Below are 20,409 nucleotides of genomic sequence, written 5' to 3' on the forward strand. Positions count from 1 at the left end.
TGTGCCGTCCTGCAGTGCTGGGCCAGTAAACAGGGTGGGCTGTGTGGTCCTGGTGGCAGTGGGACCTGAGTCCTTACCTCAGTGGGAGCTGAGACAGTGGGGTGGGTCCTCCTTGGGTGCGGCCCTTCTCCAGGTCAGACAACTGTCATCCTTGTAGGGCAGAATGTGGGGACAAACGTGCCCTGGGCATGGGGCCACCTCCTCCGCCACAGCTCGGTGACCGGGGAGAAAGGTCAGGCTGGGGCTGCAGCTGCATGAGGGAGACACGGAGACCCCAACCCAGGCTCAAGGACCCACGTCCTGGGCCTGGGCTGGGAGTTGCTGCTGAAAGTGCTCCGGCTTGGCTCCCCTCTGCAGCCACCGGGCTGGGCGCTGTGGGGATGAGGTGAGCTTCTGCCCCTGCTCCGAGCCGCCTGCCTCTGGACTTTGGGGATCCACTCAGAGGTCCCCATAAGTAGGGATGCGGGGTGAGGGCAGGGACCACTCCAGGCCCAGCCTCGGCATCCGTGGTGGGCACACAGCGGGGAGGCCCACCCCACACAGGGTCCTCTGAGGATGGTGCCCTGCAGGCCTTCCAGTTGCACCCTCTGGGTCCCAGGAGGACCCCTGTTGGTCCTGCTCTTGTCCTGCAGCCCTGGTGTGGGTCTGGACCTTGGTCTCAGGAGGGCCCCCACTGGTCCTGCTCTTGTCCCACAGCCCTGGTGTGGGTCTGGTAGTCTGGGCCTTGGGAAACACTGTTGCCTCCACAGTGCCCTCCTGTCCCCAGCTGGGAGTTCCCTCGGCCTAAATCCTCTGCCAGCTGGGCTGGAGCTGGGATTAGCACAGGGATTGGGCCCGGGGCTGGGCGGGGCTGAGGCCCTTCGCTCCCCCAGCCTTGGGAGGCGGCTGCGTCAGGGACTCCTTGGTGGCCCTGGAGGGTGGGTAGGCTGGCCTGGGGGCCATCAGGCCAGCAGGTGACGGTCAGGCCAATGCCAGCCGGGCCCGGGCACAGCCCTGTGCGGGCTTCAGAGGGCCCTGAGGAGGAGGAGGAGGAAGAGGCGGAGGAGAGAAGGCCCCACAGAGGTCCTGCCGCCAGCACTGCCAGTGCCTGACCTCTGCTGCCTGATGGCCGGGGGAGGCCTCTGTGGCCTCCGTGAACCTCCCGGCTGTCGTCAGGACATGTCTGGCCCCTGGCCCTCCCCTGAGAGCCGGACCAAGGGAATGGTGGCCTGGCTGGCGGAGGTACTCCTCTGGGTTGGAGGGAGTGTGGCGCTGTCTTCACAGTGGCAGCTCGATCCCCTGGGTAAGAAGGGGCAGGGGAGTGACCCGGAATGAGTGCTGGCCCTGTCCAGGTGCCTGGCGGGTGGGGGCTGCTCCTGGAGGTGGCGGAAGCCTGGGCCTCCATCCCATCCCTGCACTCGCCTCTCCCGTCCCCCTGGGTGCTCTAGGGGTCATGTGGGTCCAGCAGCATCGGCCGGCCCTGCCCTTCGGCCGCTCAGAGGCATGCTCCGCACACCTTGGTCTCCCAGGCACCTGCGGGGCCTGGGGGCTGAACCCAAGGGGCAGGGGGAGATCTCAGGTGGCTCCAATGCTCTCATTAATGGGGTCCCTTGTGCTCTGGGGTCACTGGTGCTTGCAGCCCAGGCAGCTGGGCTGGCGCTGGACATAGGGGCCCTTGCTGTTAGGAGACTCTGCAGAGGAGACTGGCTGGGCATGGCTGGGAGTGGGGAGTGTGTGTCTTGTGGTGGCCTGTGGAGGGCCCTGGTCCATGCTGGCCTGCCAGCTCTCTGCTCCAGCGGCAGACGGGGTCCCATCCAGGCTGCCCTGTTGCAGGCCTCTGCCCACCCCCCGCCCCCGTGTCCTGCCTCACCCCTCTCCTGAATCCCTGCAGCCATACCTGTGTCTTCACCTGCCGTGTGCCCCGAAGAGCCCAGCCCCCTGTGCCATGCTCTCCATCCCTTCAGTTCCCCTCTGCTTGTGATCATGTAGTAGCTTCCCCAGGGAGGCCTGGCCAGTACTGCCCCTGGTCCTCCACAACACCCTGCCGGGGTCCCTCAGTGTGCAGACCTGGGGTGGGATTAACGTCTCTGTGCTTTAGCAGATGGTACCTCTGGGACCCAGGCTTTCTGTGAGCAGGTGCACAGGAACCGAGGGGGTGGGACAGCTGACTCTGGCCTGGACTCCCTGGAGCCTGCAGCCCCCTCCCCGGGACAAGCTACAGCAGGAGGCTGAATGGGCAGAGGAGGGGAGAGAAGGAACGAGGCAGGCGGCCTGAGGGAGGGGAGGGGTTGTGAAGCTCGGATCCGGCACCACAGCCTCCCAAGTCCATACTGCTGTGTGGGGCCTGGGACGTGGACATTTGTGGCACCATTCGTGGCCCTTGTTGCACATGAGGGGTGAGGGCTTTCCTGGAGACACCCCAGGCAGGGGCATAGTCACTCAGGAATGTGACTGTTTGCTCCCAGAAGTGGCCTGTGACCGGGGGCGGGGGTGGGGGCAGGGGCATGGGTTGCTGCCTGTTAGGCCCACCCTGTGCCTGGCAAGGGACCTCCACCTCACTGTGGCCCCAGACAGCAGGCCCAGCCACCTCGTCTCTCTTGCCTTGCGCCCGGCCTTCCCACTGTTGAGTTCAGTGCTGGCTCCGTCTGAGTGGTGGCTCTGGGGGCCCCAGACCCAGCACCGGTTCCCAGGGCTGCTGGGACTGGTCCAGGAGGTGTTGGGAGTGGCAGGTGGCTAAGCAGGGTGGGGAGCAGGGTCCTCAGTCCCCAGGACCATCTGGGGAGGAGTGGCGGGGCCCAGCTGGGCTGTGTGACCCAGGCAAGCCGGCACCTGGGGTGGAGGTGGCCCTGGGCTCTGGCCTTTGCCTTGTTGCTGGCAGGGTGGTGTGGGTGGGGCCGGGCGAGGTGAGGTGTGGCTGTGCCTCCGTTGATGGCCGTGTGTCTCCTGTGAGGTGTGGCCATGCCTCCGCTGATGGCCGTGTCTCTCCCGTGATGAGTGGTCGTGCCTCTGCTGACGGCCGTGTCTCTCTCATGTCCAGTGGAGCGGTGCATGGGTGCCATGCAGGAGGGGATGCAGATGGTGAAGCTGCGTGGCGGCTCCAAGGGCCTGGTCCGCTTCTACTACCTGGACGAGCACCGCTCCTGCATCCGCTGGAGGCCCTCACGCAAGAATGAGAAGGCCAAGAGTGAGTAGGAGCCCTGGGGAGGGGGGCAGGTCAGAGTCCCCGGGGGAACACGAGGGTAGGGACCTTCCCAGGGCAGCCACTGATGGCTGAGGAGTAGCGAGACCCTAGGCCTGGACACCTCTGGGCTCAGTGACCTTGGGGATCCACAGTGACCTCTGGGCTGTGGGGTGGGAGGATCCAGGTCCCCTGCCCGCCTGGCAGAGCTCCCTGGGACTCAGTGAGGAGCAAGTAGCGCTGCGCCCAGCCCTGTGCTGAGTGCTGGGCTGGGAGGAGGAGCACAGCATTGTCCGTCTAGCTGGGGAGGTTACAGCTCCCCATAAACAGAAACGAACCCCACAGGGGTATGCTGATGGGTGGCCCAGGCAGCCACTGGGCAGGGTCGCTGGAGGGAGCAGGGGCCACCGGAGATGGAGGCTCTGTGCAGGGGTGTGCGGGCAGGGTTGAGGCACACGGGGAATGGGGTGGAGTCCCACAGTTTGGGGAGAGACATGGCAGTCCTCAAAGGCTGGGATAAGGGTGCAGCCAGGGTCTCCGCGGGCTTTGCTGATGGGCAGGACCCAGGCATGCCCGGCAAGGCCTCAGCCCAGCAATTGCCAAGCATGTAGCCACTTTGGGCCCCTGGAGAGAGCCGCGCTGTGGAGCCCCCAGGCGGTCCTGAGGTCATGACAGCCTCGATGCACCTGAGCACAGGGGTGGGGGTCCCTGGAGCCGCTGTCCCCACCTGTGGCACTGGAGCCCTGGAGGTGGCCCGGGGCTTCCTTGGAACGTGGAGACGTGCTGGTTAAACGTGGAGCCCTGGGCCAGCCGGGCACCGGGGGCTGCAGGTGGGGGGAGGCGGACGCTTTCCTTCGTGGGGGCTGTGTCTTTTCCACAGGAAAGGGAAAGGGGGAGGGACACGGGTCAGCAGTGGGGGGCTGTGCAGTCTCGCAGATCTTCACCCTTTGTTCTTGAACCCTGGACCCTGGGCCCTGCCGAGGGTCCTGCATAGGTGGGCAAGGAGCTCCCAGCTGCTTGGTCACTGCTGTGTTGGGGCTGCTGGCAGGGGGACGCTGGGCCCCAGCTGGCCTGACCTGTGCTCCCTCCCCACCCCGCAGTCTCCATCGACTCCATCCAGGAGGTGAGTGAGGGGCGGCAGTCGGAGGTCTTCCAGCGCTACCCCGACGGCAGCTTTGACCCCAACTGCTGCTTCAGTATCTACCACGGCAGCCACCGCGAGTCGCTGGACCTGGTCTCCACCAGCAGCGAGGTGGCGCGCACCTGGGTCACTGGCCTGCGCTACCTCATGGCCGGCATCAGCGACGAGGACAGCCTGGCTCGCCGCCAGCGCACCAGGGACCAATATCCTTGGGCACTGAGCAGGCAGGGCAGACCCAGGGACCGGCCCCTTGGCTGCCCACCCTGGGAGGGCCCCTGCCCTTTGCTGGGTCACATGTTGGGGAAGCGGCCAGTAGGCTGGGGTCCCCTATTCCTTCCTCCCTAGGCCAGAGGGTGGGGGCGGTGGAGCTGGACCCGTGGATCCCTGTTGGCCCCTAACTCGGCACCAAAGTGGCTGAAGCAGACGTTTGATGAGGCCGACAAGAACGGGGATGGCAGCCTGAGCATCGGCGAGGTCCTGCAGCTGCTGCACAAGCTCAACGTGAACCTGCCCCGGCAGAGGGTGAAGCAGATGTTCAGGGTAAGGCGAGCCTCGAGGGGAGCACCCCAGCCCTGGCGGGGCCCAGTTTCTTGTTACTTTCCCCGTGTGGCCCTCGCCCAGCCACCCTGATGTTAGGAGTTATGAAAATGCAGCCTTCAGCTGAGCTGCAGCCTTTATTGTCTGTAATTAGTTTCTGTTTCCGGAACGCCTGCTGGGCCGGGGGAGAGAAACTCTGCCCGTCAGCAGGTCCTGGTTCCGGGCGGCGCCGGCTGAGCCAGCAAACCAGGCCCTAGGGCCTTGCTGCTTTGCTGCAGCTTGGAAAGTGGGTTCTGTGGGCGCAAGCGCCAGGCCCCGGGGTCTCTGACACACACACAGGTGCACACACATACATGCACGTGCATAAATACGTGCACACACATGTGCACACACACATATGCACACAGGCACGCACATGCACACGCGTGCACACACACACACATGCTCACAGTCTGACAGCTCTGCCGTGTCCAGCCCCTGTCAGCTCCTGCCTGCTCCTGCCTGTTCTCACTGTAGATGGCTGGTCATACCTGGCTGGAGTGAGGGAGGCTGGACTGTTCACAGCACGGGGTTTGTGCGTGAGTTAGGGGCTGGGTGCTCGCAGACACTCTGGGGACTGTCCGGGGCTCGTGAAGGCCCCCGTGGGGAGACAGTCTGCCTGGGCTGTGGTGGCTGGCAGATGGCTGAGTCTGCACGTCTGCACCCCCTCTCCCTGCCTGCCTAGGGCCATCCCCAGCCACATTCTGGGCTCAGGGGCAGCTCTGGGGCCAGCAGGCCCCTCCACAGAGTTGAGACTGTGCCAGGGCCCGGGCAGCAGGCTGGCTTAGGGTGCGGGCTCCAGAGTGGCCTCTGAGTGGGAGGAGACAGATGCCCCTCACTGAATCCAGCAAGAGCGCACGGCTTCTGGGGCCTGAAGGTCCAACCAGACCTCCCTAAGGGAACCCTAGGCAGGCGGAGGCAGGACCAGGCTGCAGGGCTGGCTCTGGAGAGGAATGGCAGGGCAGCTGTTGCTGTCACGTCACAGGCCTGGCACTCCAGCCCTATGCAGTGGAGGCCCAGTGGCCCTGGCCTTTGGTGGTCAAGCCAGGTGGAGATGGCCCCAGTTTCAGAGTGCTGGGCCTCCCCGCCCATCTGTGCTGCATCCTCTGTCGGCCCTGCAGAGCCGAGGGAAGAAGGAGCCTGCAGCCAGGCTGGAGGGGCTCTGAGAAGTGGCATCAGCTTCACTGTAGAGAAATCTGGAAACAGCTCCCATTGCCTGGCATGGCCGAATCAGAGACGTGCATGGTGGATAAACACTTGGCTTGAGGCTAATTTCATCAAACCTAAGATAAGGCTGGAAGTGGGCTGGACCCAGTGGGGCCTAATTGTCAAAGAGTGTGCTGGGTGGGCACTGAGGCAGGCTCGGCCGAGGTACATGTTCAACAGCGGTGGCTTCCCTCTGTGGAAAGAAAAGATACCGCGTGACTGTCAGGGGCGTTCCAGGGTTGGGCTCAGGCCCCCTGAGGGCCTCACTGTCCGAGCATTTTTGTTCCTGCTCATTGGCGAGTGGCTCACCCTGGCACACAGCCACTCTGGAAGGGCTGCATCTCTGCCCAGCTTAGCCACAGGCCCTGGAAGGGCCACCAGCCCAGTCTCTGTCCCACGGGGACCCTTTGAGCTGCAGCCTGTCCCCCTCACGGCTGTCCTGGGTACAGTGAGTGGGCACCCCCAGACTTGGGGCTACCCTCACACCTTGCACCAGGCAACCCGGGGCTTCATCTGGTGTTGCTGGGTCCCAGTGCATGTGGCTTTAGCTGGGCCCTTCATGCCATGCTGGCCTCATCCCAGCCTTAGTGTGGGCACACAGCCTGTCCCTGGGGTCCTGACCTTCACGCTAAGCCATGGGTGTAGGGCATGCAGCAGCCAGGGCTCTGCCCTGGGGACAGGGACAAAGGGGGTGATGGGGCCACCCGACTAGTGACTCCCCTGGCGCAGAGGGGATCCCAGGGGAGCTGGCACCACCACCCCTGGCCACCACAGATCGTGGCCCCAGGAGGAGGCAAGGCTGTTCCCCAGCGCAGGCTGGTGGCTGCTGCTGTCCATGGTGCTGAGCTGGCCCTGGTCCCTGTTCAGCTGAGGCACGTCTGGAGGCCGAGGCGGGGCCCTGGGCACTCTCCATTGAGCTGTCCTGAGAAGCGTGGCCAGCGTGCAGGTAGCCCTTTGTGGCCTGCTCCCTCAACTGCACTCTGGGCTCCTTGCAGGCCCCCTTGGAGCCCCCGGGTGGGCTGCTGAGAGCACGCCGTCCTGAGCCTATGTGGGCTCTGGGAAGAGGACCTGGTGGGGCTTGTCTGAAAGCCCGAATCACGAAGCCTCTAGGCTACCACTGTGGCGGATGCAGCACCTCCTCGACTTTTGGAAGCATTTCCTGATCTCGGGGTACCCAGTCTGGGCCTTCCGTGGAGGCCCGAGGACTCAGCCAGTGTAGGTGGACACCTGCCGGCTAGGTGTTGGTGTGGCCAGGCCTGGGGTGAGCAGGCACAGGGCAGAACCCTGCCTTCAAGGTACATCTGATCAGTCCATCCCATCTCTGGCCACATCCTCAGTGGGGGGCCAGGGCCGAAGTGACAGCAGGCGGCTCACCGGGAGCCTAGGACCCTCAAGATGCTGGGCAGCTGGGCATGTGTGAAACGAGCTGTCGGGGCTGCCCCTGCCTGAAATGTTGAGCTCTGGAACTCGTTGAAGAGCAGAGCTAGGCACTGCGTCCCTTCGGGCCTGGTGTTCCTCGTGAGTGGCGACTGAGCTGGGGTGTCACACTGGGGCCGTGTCACCTCCAAGTAGGTCATGCTCTCACTCTGCCCTGCCCAGCCCTGGGCTCCCATACCCTTGTGAGGTAAAGGCCTCAATCCTTAGGGCTCAGAGATTTCAAGCATCCCCTTCCATGGGGACTTTATTGCCGCCATGGGATTCCCACGGCCCCTGTATCACCTTGGGCTTCTGCTGGGCTGCCCGGCCTCCAGCCCAGGGGATGTTGTTGACCCCCATGTGGGTGGCATTGATTCTTGTGTGGGTGGCATTGACTCCTGGGTGGGGTGTCATTGGCTCCCGTGTGGGTGTCATTGGCTCCCGTGTGGGGGGCATTGGCTCCCGTGTGGGTGGCATTGGCTCCCGTGTGGGGGGCATTGGCTCCCGTGTGGGTGGCATTGGCTCCCGTGTGGGGGGCATTGGCTCCCGTGTGGGTGTCATTGGCTCCTGTGTGAGGTGGTGTTGACTCCCATGTTAGGTGGCGTTGGCTCCCGTGTGGGGGGCGTTGATTCCTGTGTGTGCGGGGGGTGTTGGCTTCCGTGTGGGGGGGGGTGTTTTTGGCTCCCGTGTGGGTGGTGGTGACTGCTGTGTGGGGGAGTGTAGACTCCCCTGTGGGTGGTGGTGGCTTCCGTGTGGGAGGTGTTGACTCTCGTGTGGGTGGTGTTGGCTCCCGTGTGGGTCATGTTGGCTCCCGTGTGGGTGGTGGTGGCTTCCGTGTAGGTGGTGTTGGCTCCCGTGTGGGTGGTGTTGACTCCTGTCTGGGTGGTGTTGGCTCCCATGTGGGTGGTGTTGGCTCCCGTGTAGGTGGTGTTGACTGCTGTGTGCGGGGGTGTAGACTCCCATGTGGGTGGTGGTGGCTTCCGTGTGGGTGGTGTTAACTGCTGTGTGGGGTGAGTATATGGAGTTGGCTGTGGGTTGAAGGTGAAAGGCATATGGCATTGGGCAGGTGCGTCAGTTCTGCATTTTCATGGGGCTGTCCTCATGGTGGGTGGGCCCGTGCCCTGGGGAGTGACTGGAGGCTGTGACAAGGGCAGTGGAGTAGAGGAGGGTGGGCTTGAGTGTTGGTCTTGACTGGGGAGCGGGGCGGCCCTGAAGGACCCCTGTGCACATAGCCCTGGTCGAGGTGCCAATGGGGACCCAAGGTCTTGCACTGCAGGAAGCAGATACTGACGACCACCAAGGGACGCTGGGTTTTGAAGAGTTCTGTGCCTTCTACAAGATGATGTCCACCCGCCGGGACCTCTACCTGCTCATGCTGACCTACAGCAACCACAAGGACCACCTGGATGCCGCCAGCCTGCAGCGCTTCCTGCAGGTGGAACAGAAGGTGCGCTGCCCGGGCAGGTGTTGGGGGGCCAGCCATCAGGCCTTGCCTTCTGTTCTGAGCTTTGAGCTTCACAGTCAGGGGACAGTGGTGATGGGGGAGCTGCCTGAGGCTATCCCAGGCCATCCCTGGGCTACCTGGGCTCATGCCCCTGCTCTGAGATGGAGAGATTAGGGTGGGGCAGGTTACAGCCTGGCATTTGAGAGCCCCCCAAGTTGGCTTTAGTTTTGATATTACAGGGTGCACCCTATGGGGCAGCCAAGCAGGTACGGAAGGTTTGTGGTTTCTCCTCCAGGGGCCTCTGAATGGCTTGGTCCTGACTGTGGACACCCTGCGCCTCCCACAGCTTGACCACGCCTCCTGCCTTGGTGTTGAGCATCTTGTGAACTAGCGTTCTGTGGCCCAGCCTTTGAGATCTGCCCCTGTGTTCCAGCCACATGGGTCTGGCTGACTCGCTCCCCTAGGGTGCCAGGCCTGCCACAATGTCCACTCACGTTTGTCCAGCAGATACTCAGATGCCTCGTGGAGTCCAGAGGGGCACGTTCACCCCTTCATTTAGACCCCAAGAAGTCCTGGCCATCCTTAGAGACCAATGCAAAGGCCACGTGCTCCCTGGACGCTGCCCCACTGACCGGGGACCTCATGTCCAGAGGTTCAGGGCTCTGGCCATCTTGTACCAGGCCTAGGCAGAGACTGGGTACCACATGCCCTGGTGGCAGGAGTTGCAGGTCCAGCCAGGCAGTGGACGGGAAGGGCAGAGCCCCAGTGGGGACAGGGCTCCGTGGGAGGGGCTCAGACTCTGTGTGGCCACCCTCCGGCCTTGTAGGAGTGCAGGTGAGAACCCTGGACCCTCCTCAGGGAGGACAGCAGGGACAGGGCAAGCCTTAGGGGACCAAGATGGCTCGGCTTGGGGGTACTGCTCAGGCACCTCCACTCTACTGGCCACCTGTGCTGCGTCAGCCTCTTGGTGATGGTCTGAGGGGGAGGATGGGAATGGCAGGAGGAGCCTTGGGAATCCCAGGTAGGGTCTGGGTGGGTTTTACCCAGGATCTCCCAGCAGTACCCCACCCCCGAGCTTACTACAAACCCAGAGCTGGCCTTTGGGGCTGCCCCTGGGCCTGAGCTCCCGGGATGCCCCGACCTGACGGCGCAGCTTGCCAGGCTCCATCCCGTGGCAGCCGCTTCTCCAATCCTGCAGGCACGATGCCTGGGAGGCATGGCCCAGGCTGGGGAGGCTAGCATCAGCTGGCTGGACCCCACTGTCTCAGATGCCCTGTGCCCTGGCCACCAGGGGCGGCACCGGCATATGTCTGTGGGTGACCTGGCTGCAGACAGTAGGTCCTATGTCCCAGTAAAGGCAGAGGTGGGAACGGGGCCTGGATGGGGGATTGGCAGGCAGAAGTGACCCTTCCCTCCCTGACCTTTGCCCCAAGCCTTCTGGAACCCTCCCTGGACTCAGGAGCCAGAGTCCTCCAGCCAGCAACTGGTGCCCTTTCCTGGCCTCCTGGTTGCTGGGCCTCCCCAGGGGCCCACAGCTGGCTCTGGGATCCCCCACCTGTTACCTCACCATGTTCCCAGGGAACTCTGAGAAGCCCCGTCGCTGGGTTGGGTAGCTCCTGGCCCAGCTGCACCATAGCGCCCTGGAGGTTCCTCAGCCTGCGATGCCTGGGGCGGCCTGAGCTGGGCTGGGCTGGACTGTGGTGTTCAGATCTCTTGGGAGGGTTTGTGTGTGGGGACTTGGGCAGACAGTGGGAGGGGCTGCATAAGGGGGCTGCCTGTGCCTGCCTGGCTCTGCCAAGGGGGCATGAAGCTTCTCGTTCTCCTGTACCCACGCATACATGGCCTCTGCTCCACGCCAGGCCCACTCTGGGCCACAGCTCTTGCACTGGTTGGGGGTGATCCAGCTGATGAGATCAGAGGCCCCTCCTGTGCTGTCAGAGTTCACAGTCAGAGCAAGTCATCCAAAAGCCACGTGATCCATGGTAGTCCCAAGTCATGTGACACTGGGGCTGGCTGGCCAGTGCCCCTGGGTACCATGGTCATCCCTGGTGTAAGAGACAGGCAGGGGACAGTGGTGATGGGGGAGCTGCCTGAGGCTATCCCAGGCTAGGGATGGGCTACCTGGGCTCATGCCCCTGCTCTGGCCTAGATGACGGATGTGACCCTCGAGAGCTGCCAGGACATCATCGAGCAGTTTGAGCCATGCCCAGAAAACAAGAGTAAGGGGCTGCTGGGCATTGATGGTGAGTGGGGCGCTGCTCTCAGCCCAGCTGTCCTGGGGTGCTGGAGGGGCAACGAGGGCCCAGCCTGTGGGCCGGGACAGGTTCTCTGTGTTCTGTGTGGCATGGGGGCAGGTGGTCATGAGATGAGGCTGGTGGTGGGCTGACATGGCCCCTATGCCATGCCATCCTGCAGGCTTCACCAACTACACGAGGAGCCCTGCTGGTGACATCTTCAATCCTGACCACCACCACGTGCACCAGGACATGACGCAGCCACTGAGCCACTATTTCATCACCTCGTCCCACAACACCTACCTCGTGGGTGACCAGCTCATGTCCCAGTCGCGGGTGGACATGTACGCCTGGGTCCTGCAGGCTGGCTGCCGCTGTGTGGAGGGTAAGCCCTGGACCTCGAGCGGTGGCCGTGGGCTGGCATCTGCTGTGGGAGATGGGCTGCCCCTGAGGAACTCCCTAGGGGGATCTCTGGGCAGAGGCTGGGAGGGCCTCTTCTGTGTCCCTCACTGAGCAATGGGACAGGTTCTCTTTTGGTCGAAGCTCAGCCTGCCTGGGCTGACCAAGGTCTGCCTGCCTACAGTGGACTGCTGGGATGGGCCTGATGGGGAGCCCATCGTGCACCATGGCTACACTCTGACCTCCAAGATCCTCTTCAAGGATGTCATCGAAACCATCAACAAATACGCCTTCATCAAGAATGAGTGAGTGGCTGGGCCTGGGCGGCTGGCCCCAGAGGTGGGCAGCGTAGGGTCTCCAGGCTCTAGCTCTTCCTGCCACACCCACATGTCCTTTCTTTGGGAGCAGTGACTGTGGTGACCAGGGGGCTGGTTTCATTCTGGCATCTCTGGTTGAGGAGAGAGGGCAGGGAGAGATTGTGGCCGCAGGTCTAGGCAGGGACCTCGCAGGAGCAGCTCGTCTACACGCCTGGTGGCACCTCCCAGTGTCAGTGCCCACAGCAGCCGTGGCTCCCACACTCATCACCCCTGAGAAACCACTCTATGTCCAGACTCAATTTGCTGTCACTCAGCTGTGGCTATAGACACTGTTGAAAAAAATCCAATTTAGTTTCTGGAATTAGAAGACCACCTCCCCGTGTGGTTTGAGTTACCTTTAAGTCTTGGCTACGCGAGGCTCGAAGGTGGGGAAGGAGCTAATTGCATGAAGAAAGAGAGGAGAAGCAAGTTTGATTTAGGAGACAGAAATAGATGGGCCTCCCCTAGAAGAGCTAGCCCTTGCTGTCACTGTCTCAAGCCAGCCCCATCCCTGGGACTGTAGGTGGGGAAGGCATTACAGGGCACAGGGGTGGGGATAGGGGGAGGAAGGATGAGCCGGGAGGAGCCAGGGGCCTGCTGGGATCTCAGGACAGGGTTGCACCTGTGACCAGTGTAATTTGTGCAGGCACAATGTTTTCCTGTAGGCCCTGGGCTTCAGGCCTCAGTTTCTTGCCTGAGAAGTGGGGAGATGAGCCCCTGCACCCTGGTGCCCTGCCTGCCTGCTCCACATCACAGGACTTGCTCATCTCTTGCCCTGGTTAACCTCTTGTTCTGGGTCACTTACATTTTCTAAAATAATCATGGCTGCCTTTTGGTAAAAATCCAAGTAAAATGTATACATGGTTAAAAAAAATGAAGCTGAAAAGCTTCTAATTAAAAGTCCCTGGGCTGGGCGCGGTGGCTCAAGCCTGTAATCCCAGCACTTTGGGAGGCTGAGACGGGCGGATCACAAGGTCAGGAGATCGAGACCATCCTGACTCACACGGTGAAACCCCGTCTCTACTAAAAAGTACAAAAAACTAGCTGGGTGAGGTGGCGGGCGCCTGTAGTCCCAGCTACTTGGGAGGCTGAGGCAGGAGAATGGCGTGAACCTGGGAGGCGGAGCTTGCAGTGAGCTGAGATCGTGCCACTGCACTCCAGCCTGGGCGACAGCGCGAGACTCCGTCTCAAAAAAAAAAAAAAAAAAAAAAAAAAAGTCCGTGCTACACTCCCCATTCTGCACTGTGCAGGTAATAACCATGTTCCACCAGATGGTGTGTGCCAGGCTTATGTCTCCTTCTTTATGGGACCAATGTCAGGACCCCAGGGCCATTCAGAGGACAGTGTCCCCAGCATCTAGGTCAAAGGGATTCTATTTCCCAGCCTATCTATTGCTCCACACTGTACCTTGGTTTTGTCCACATCGTTTTAAAACCATGACTTTTTCAAACGTTCCTTTTATTTTCCTGGAGTTTCTAGTTGCCTTTGGTTTTTTCCTTATTGGGGAAAGAAACTCATGCTGTCTTTTTTTTTTTTTTTTTTTGAGACGGAGTCTCGCTCTGTCACCCAGGCTGGAGTGCAGTGGCCGGATCTCAGCTCACTGCAAGCTCCGCCTCCCGGGTTCATGCCATTCTCCGGCCTCAGCCTCCCGAGTAGCTGGGACTACAGGCGCCCGCCACCTCGCCCGGCTAGTTTTTTTTGTATTTCTTAATAGAGACGGGGTTTCACCGTGTTAGCCAGGATGGTCTCGATCTCCTGACCTCGTGATCCGCCCGTCTCGGCCTCCCAAAGTGCTGGGATTACAGGCTTGAGCCACCGCGCCCGGCCGAAACTCATGCTGTCTTTACCAGTCCCTAAGATTCTCCCAGCTCCTTTCCCACCCACTCAGTTGCTTTTCAAAGCCACTGATGGGTGGGCCACCTCCCAGAGCTGCTGGTAGTCCCAGCTATCCTGGGTTCCTGGTGAAGACCCCTCCTCATTCAATGGTTGGGGTGGGCCCTTGCAGAGGTGGGGCCTACCCATCCTCTGAGGCCCTGGCCTCATCCTGCTCCTTCTGCTTTGGGGCCACAGGTACCCAGTGATCCTGTCCATCGAGAACCACTGCAGTGTCATCCAGCAGAAGAAAATGGCCCAGTATCTGACTGACATCCTTGGGGACAAGCTGGACCTGTCATCAGTGAGCAGTGAGGATGCCACCATGCTCCCCTCTCCACAGATGCTCAAGGGCAAGATCCTTGTGAAGGTGAGTGAGCTCCTGCCCTCCTGGCACCCGCTCACATAGAGTCTCGGGCCTGGGGCAGTGCCCTGCTCCAGACAAGCAGGAGCATCATGCCATCTGTGGGCAGATCTGGGGGGCTGAGGGCTGGCCATGCTCCTGACCTGGCTCCATCTCCCCATGGTGGTCACTCTGGCTCAGGACCTCCTCATGCATATCCAGGCCCTTCCCTCCACGCTGCTGCAGCCACAAGGAACTGGCCAGTCTGGCCCCTGCCCCATGACTGAGATTCCAAAACTGAGCTTGAGAAAAGGCCCCTCTCCTTGGTCGGCGGCTCTTTGTGGGTGCCAGGTGCCGGCTTCCCAGCCTTTTCTCCAGGGCCCCTCTCATTGTGCACCGCCTCCCTCAGGGGAAGAAGCTCCCAGCCAACATCAGCGAGGATGCGGAGGAAGGCGAGGTGTCTGATGAGGACAGCGCTGATGAGATTGACGATGACTGCAAGCTCCTCAATGGGGATGTGAGTCGGGCTGGGGGTAGGGGGGCGGGTGCAGCCTGCGGTTCTCAAGAACAGCTGTCCGTCCTTGCTACTGGGGCGAATTAGAAAGGGAGGTGTCCGGGACAGAGGGACATTGGGGCAGATGTGCACAGTGGCCCGGAGCCTGGGGGGTCCTCCCTGCCCACCCACCCCTCTGCATGAGAGCTGCAGGCCTGCCTGTTCCGTTTCAGCTCCCACATTTGAGCTGACTCTTGGGGTGCCATCCACTCCCCCTGCCCTGTCCTCTTGGCCCCTCAGTAAGTGGGGGCAGCACTGGGGGCTGGGTCCCACGCCAGACTCCACCCCATTCCCACTGGTACCTGGCCAACCCAGGCCCTGGCACAGGATTTCCCAGCTTCCTGCCCTTTTTCCCACCAAGTCTGGCCAGACGCTGAGTGGCTGGTAGTCCTGCCCAGCCACCCCCGTGGCCAGTGCTGGCCTCATCTCCAAGCAGTGCCATCTCTAAGGTCAACTCTGATGTGGGGTTCCCATCAGCAGCACCTCCACAGAGTGCTGTCACCGTGTCCCCACCAGGGCCCGGGCGGGGGGCTGCGGAGTCAGGAGCCCCTGACTGTGAGGTGCTGGGCTCGGGGGCGCCGATCTCCTCTCCTCTGGACACTGCTCTGGGGCTGCTGCTGCGAGGCAGCGAAGGCCGTTGCTCCCAGAGGGCCCGTGCATGGGAAGATAATTGTGTGGCGTGTTCCTGGTCACGCGGCCAACCATTTTAGAAAGTCCTGAGGCAGCAGCACTCTTCCTGCCTGGGATGTGCAGCACACGCCTCTGTGTGGCCTGTGTGACGGCAAAGCCAGCTCCACGGTGCTCCTGGCTCTGTGCCTACTCCAACCTGGCACCAGGGGCATATGACACCCAAGGCCCAGGCCCTGCCCTCAAGGATTCCAAGTTCATCAGGGGCACCCGAGGGGCTGCACTGGCAGGGAAGGGCATCCAGCCCAGCTCAGAGGCCACCCTGAAGTTTGCCCCTGGCCCTGCCATCTTCTGAGGCACATGGCGGCCAGTGGTGGGACTCCAGACCCTGTGCCGCCTGCTGGCACACTGACCTCTCAGGCCACGGGGCCAGAAGCCACACACATTCTGCTGAGGGCAGCCTCGTGCTGCTGGAGGAGTCAGGTGGGCCTGGGTTCCTGTCCTGCCTGTGGCTGCCTGCAGGCCCCAAAGTGACTCACGCCTTCCGTGAGCCTGGGGTGGGCAGAGTGCTGTGACCCTGCGGGTTGGCACTGCCACTGCTCACAGGGCTGGGGCAGATGCCAACAGGCCGGCCTCTGGCTCCTGCAGGCATCCACCAATCGAAAGCGTGTAGAAAACATTGCTAAGAGGAAACTGGATTCCCTCATCAAGGAGTCGAAGATTCGGGACTGTGAGGACCCCAACGACTTCTCCGTCTCCACACTGTCCCCATCTGGAAAGCTCGGACGCAAGGTAGAGGCCAAAAAGGTGACACCCCTGATGCCAACAGGTCTCCCCGACAGCCAGCCTGTGGGCCAGCCAGGGCTCCCGAACGTATGGGTCTGTGCGCACACACCTCCAGGTGTGCACTCACACCTGTGCACACACAAATCTGCACACAAGCACACCTCTGTACACACCTCTGCACATACACCTGCATGATCCATACCCACCTACCAGCGGGGTCTCAAAGCCCAGTCAGTCGTGGGAGCTGCCCCGCTGTGGGGAATTGACGGCCTTCCCTGCCCAGCCCCCAACACACCGCCTGGAGCTGCCTGTGGCCACGTGGGGAAGCTTCCACGTGGAGCGAATGGCCCTCAGGGGCTGTTGTGGCAGACACAGTGGAGTGTGTGTGGGGTGAGAGGTGACAGGCAGGGCAGGCCGGGTCCTGTGGTCACAGAGCCTCCTTGCAGACCTCAAAGGAGCCAGGAGCTGTGGCCGGCAGATCCTGCAGTCCTGCTGTGGGTAGGACCGAGTGGGGAGCGTGGGTGGGCCCTACAGACCCTCCACAGGGTGACAGTGCTGGTGGGCGCCTGTGCTGGGGACAGTCTCCTGGTGCCTGGAGAGCCCTACTGTGCCCTGTGGCACTGGCTCGTTCTGCCTGTCCCTGCAGGGACCTTGCTGTTTTCCTAACCCTTGGAGACAGTGGGAAGGTGACTTCTCCCTGGCCAAGTGGGGGTGCTGTGTCCCCTTCCAGGACCAGTATTTTTAGACTCAGGTGTTTGCGTTTCCGCCCACGGTCCTCGGAGCACTCGGCACAGCTGACACCGCAGGAGAGCTCGAGGAACATGCCCTGTGCAGGTGGCTCTTGCGGGGCCCGAGCTGACAGGCGTTCCTTTATTTTTATCCCAAGGTGTCTAGGTGGGGGAGAGTGGCCATCTGTGGCTCCACTGGGCAGCCAGCTGGGCCTGTGCAAAACCTGGAGATGTGTCTGCAGGTCCAGGAAAGTGATCCCCTGCAGACCTCACGTCTGAGCTGCTGCTGGGGGTTCTGTGCTCAGGGACGGCTTCCTGTAGGAGGAGGAGGGGCTCAGGCACAGCCACTAAGGTTGCAGAAGGAGCGGGAATCCCACCCTGATGAGAGACACTCCCTGCTGGGTGTGGACACATGCTCCAGAAGGGTCCCAGAGCCTTTAGCACAGGAGAGGGGCGGAGCTGATCCCAAGGCCAGGCCGGGATGCATTCAGTCCTGGAGCTCACTGGGGGCGTGGCCCAGGTGAAGGGGGTGTCTGTGGGCTGGGGGTCGTGGGAATGGCAAATCCCACTGAGGGACACCTGTGCCTCTCTGTCCCCCTGGGCCAGCCGGTGTCCCCGTGCCCATGAACCTTGAGGACGTGAGGCCTCTACTCATGAGTCCCTGAGGCCCGGGAGCAGGAATGGGTATCTTGGGGAGAGAAGCCGGATGGGTAAGGAGGGCACCCACCCCCAGACAGCTGGGCACAACCCAGTGAGTGCTTGTACTGCCAACAGCCTCGCCCGGCAGGCACCCTTCCCTGAGCACCCCCTTGGGGCCCAGCACCCAGCCTCCCCGACAGAGGCAGGGCTGGGGGGCGGCTGAGACCCTCCACTACCCTCCAGGCCCCCTCGCCTCCTGGGCCTTCTGCTGCCCCTTGGAGCATGGTTGGGTCTTGCTGTCTCCTCTGTTTGGGAGTCCCAGGGGTGACAGCAGGTCTGGCCATGCAGTACGGGCTGTGTCTGGCCGTCCGTCTCCTGGGTCAGTGCGTGCCTCTCCTCGGTCATGCCTGGATTTACACTCACTCGTGGCTCTGGGTCACTGCGGCGTTTTGGGGATGTTTAAGGAGCTGTGAAGTGTGGTGGCCCCGACTGGCTCCAGGCGCACTGTGAATCCGGCTCCTGGCGCCTCTCCCGGCAGCTGTGGCGTCAATAAATTAAGAGGAAACTGGGGCTGGCTTTTCTGGAGGTGGAGAGAGACGAGCACGTCTGAGAGCTGTGTGGACCTGGACAACCCGGAAGCCTCCTGCTGCGGTGCACGCGGGGCCTCGGGCTCCGGCCAGTGCAGCCTGGTGACGGGAAGGCCCCGCGGCCACTCTGGGCTGTGGGAAGGGCCGTCCAATCCCATCCTGGCTCCCTGTGAGGGTGAAGGAGGGGCAGGGCACACCTCCGGCCCATGGTACCAGAGCACAGGGAGGCTGGCGGGAGCTCCCCGGCCGTGTCAACAGGACCGAGAGGCCCGCCTGGCATGGGGCCTGTGGACACAATGTGTCCTGATTTCCGATGCGTCTGGTGAGGGAGTGTCCAGGCAGGCACAGGTCCAGGCTGGTGAGAGCGGGGAGCAGTAGGAGCGGTTTGCTGCAGCGTGGCTGAGCGCCGAGTCTGTGGTCGTGAGAGCTGCAGTGGCCTCTTTGCAGCAGTGTGGGAGCATCCGCGGGTGTAGGAGGGCGTGTGTGCAGGGGCGTGTTGTGGGTGTTGCAGGGGTGTGTCCAGAGGGGTGGGCGTCTACAGGGGCACGGCCACGGGTGGGTGCTGTGTCCGCTTCTGGCGGAAGTTCCTCTCTAACAGGGACCCCTGCTGCAAGCCCAGGGCTTCGCAGTGTTTCAAAGAAAGCAGCCCCCACCCTTGGTGGGGGACAGGATGTGCATGGGAGCCCCTCCTGAGCACAGCCGGGCCATGTTTTGGGGGTGTCTGTGGAGGGGGCTGCAGGGGTCAACTGGTAGCACAGGCTCTGCTGGTTCCATTGGGAATGAGCTTTGGGATGAATGAGCAGTTGGTGATGTGGCCCGGGGTTCAGCGGGGGGCAAGCAGGGGAGCCCCGGATGTGCCTGCTGCTTATACAGTGGTAGGAAGGCTCACAGTGGCTTCCTGGGGTTTCCTGGTTCACAGCCCGCCTCAGGGAGCGCCCACTGGAGCTGTCTGTCTGATGACGTGGTACCTGCGCGTTATGGGAACAGGTCAGGGCGGCAGGGCCACGGAATGCTCGTAAAAGGGTTACGCAAGCAGGCCTGGCCGAGGAATATTCCAGACACACAAATGCAGTTATTATGTAGTCACCACTGGTGGGGAAAAAAGATTCCGAACTTAATGAGTTTAAAATAACGCATGAGAGACGCTGAGGCAGGTGTGAGCACATGTTTCCACTGGGGCCTGCCTTCTAGGCTGCTTCTCAGCAGCTGGCTCTGCCCCAGGGTGGACTGGGAATGGCGGCCACGGGGCTCCCCAACCTGTCCCCGCCCTGCCCTCTCCTCCCCCGTCTGCCTTACTTCAGACCTGGCTCAAGCCCACCTCCTCCAGGAAGGCCTCCTGTGGCGACCAGGGAGCTGTCCCGGCCTCCCTGCCTGGTTCAAGGCTGGGCTCACCGTGTCCCTGTCTCTCCCTTGGACTCAGAGCAAGGCTGAAGAGGACGTGGAGTCTGGGGAGGATGCCGGGGCCAGCAGACGCAACGGCCGCCTCGTCGTGGGAAGCTTCTCCAGGCGCAAGGTCCGGCGCAGCTCCCAGGCCAGGGTCCCTGTCTGGGCCCAGTGTTCTCCCTGCTCCCAGTGCCCCAGTGGGCCCTGCCCCAGCCCCCAGGGTTCCCAGCCCCCAGGGTTCCCAGCCTGGCTTGCAGGATCCCTTCTGAGTCGGGCTGAGCTATCGGCTGCAGGTGCCAGGGACTGGGCCAGGAGCCTGGGCTCGGAGTTGGTGGGAACAGGTGCCTCGCTGGCTCACATCCCTTCTCTGGCCCACGCTGGCCCTTGTCCCAAGCTCAGGTGCCCTGTGGCTGCCCTGGGTGTCCGCCGGAGCCCAGATTGGGAGGGCACCGAGGAGGCTTTGGCAGGCCCAGCCAGGTGGGATGGACATGGGAGGCTGCGTGGGCCACTGGGGACCCTGGAGGACAGGCCCTCCCCAACCCCCTACCTTCGCCAAGGCCTGACCTGGGCCAGGGGCCCTACAGCTCATGCCTCTGCCCCCCGCACAGAAGAAGGGCAGCAAGCTGAAGAAGGCGGCCAGCATGGAGGAGGGAGATGAGGGCCAGGACTCCCCGGGAGGTCAGAGCCGAGGGTAGGTGCCCTGCCCCATGGGGAGGCCCTGTACACTCCTGGGAGCCTGGCCCAGCCAGCCCCTTCTCTGCGGTGACCCCACCAGGGACAACCCCGAGCCGGGCAGGACCCACCCACTTCTTGGCCCCTGGAAGCAGTGGGAAGTGGTGGGGAGTGTGGTGTGCAGGGCAGGCTGGTGGCTGCCAGCAGTGGGGGCAGGGGTGGCCGAGCAGGTGGCTGGAGGGCCCAGGTCCCCACAAGCCTGGATGCTGCTGGGCTGTCGGCCCTTGGTC

General features: G+C 62.6%; 1 protein-coding gene across 1 annotated transcript in view; it reads left to right on the forward strand.

Annotated features, from left to right (window-relative positions):
* The first annotated feature begins 1,158 nt into the window (after positions 1-1,158).
* PLCH2 (phospholipase C eta 2) overlaps positions 1,159-20,409 on the forward strand; it is a 29,090-nt gene continuing 9,839 nt past the window's right edge. The window contains exons 1-13 of the mRNA XM_025398152.1: positions 1,159-1,282; positions 3,017-3,163; positions 4,258-4,511; positions 4,710-4,838; positions 8,773-8,943; positions 11,090-11,183; positions 11,356-11,559; positions 11,758-11,878; positions 14,000-14,171; positions 14,554-14,661; positions 15,973-16,116; positions 19,485-19,577; positions 20,056-20,138. Of these exons, the coding sequence (XP_025253937.1) occupies positions 1,159-1,282; positions 3,017-3,163; positions 4,258-4,511; positions 4,710-4,838; positions 8,773-8,943; positions 11,090-11,183; positions 11,356-11,559; positions 11,758-11,878; positions 14,000-14,171; positions 14,554-14,661; positions 15,973-16,116; positions 19,485-19,577; positions 20,056-20,138 (1,844 nt within the window). The remainder of the gene's footprint in view (positions 1,283-3,016; positions 3,164-4,257; positions 4,512-4,709; positions 4,839-8,772; positions 8,944-11,089; positions 11,184-11,355; positions 11,560-11,757; positions 11,879-13,999; positions 14,172-14,553; positions 14,662-15,972; positions 16,117-19,484; positions 19,578-20,055; positions 20,139-20,409) is intronic.

Source organism: Theropithecus gelada, chromosome 1 (genome assembly GCF_003255815.1).
Source record: "Theropithecus gelada isolate Dixy chromosome 1, Tgel_1.0, whole genome shotgun sequence".
NCBI classification, from domain to species: Eukaryota; Metazoa; Chordata; class Mammalia; order Primates; family Cercopithecidae; genus Theropithecus; species Theropithecus gelada.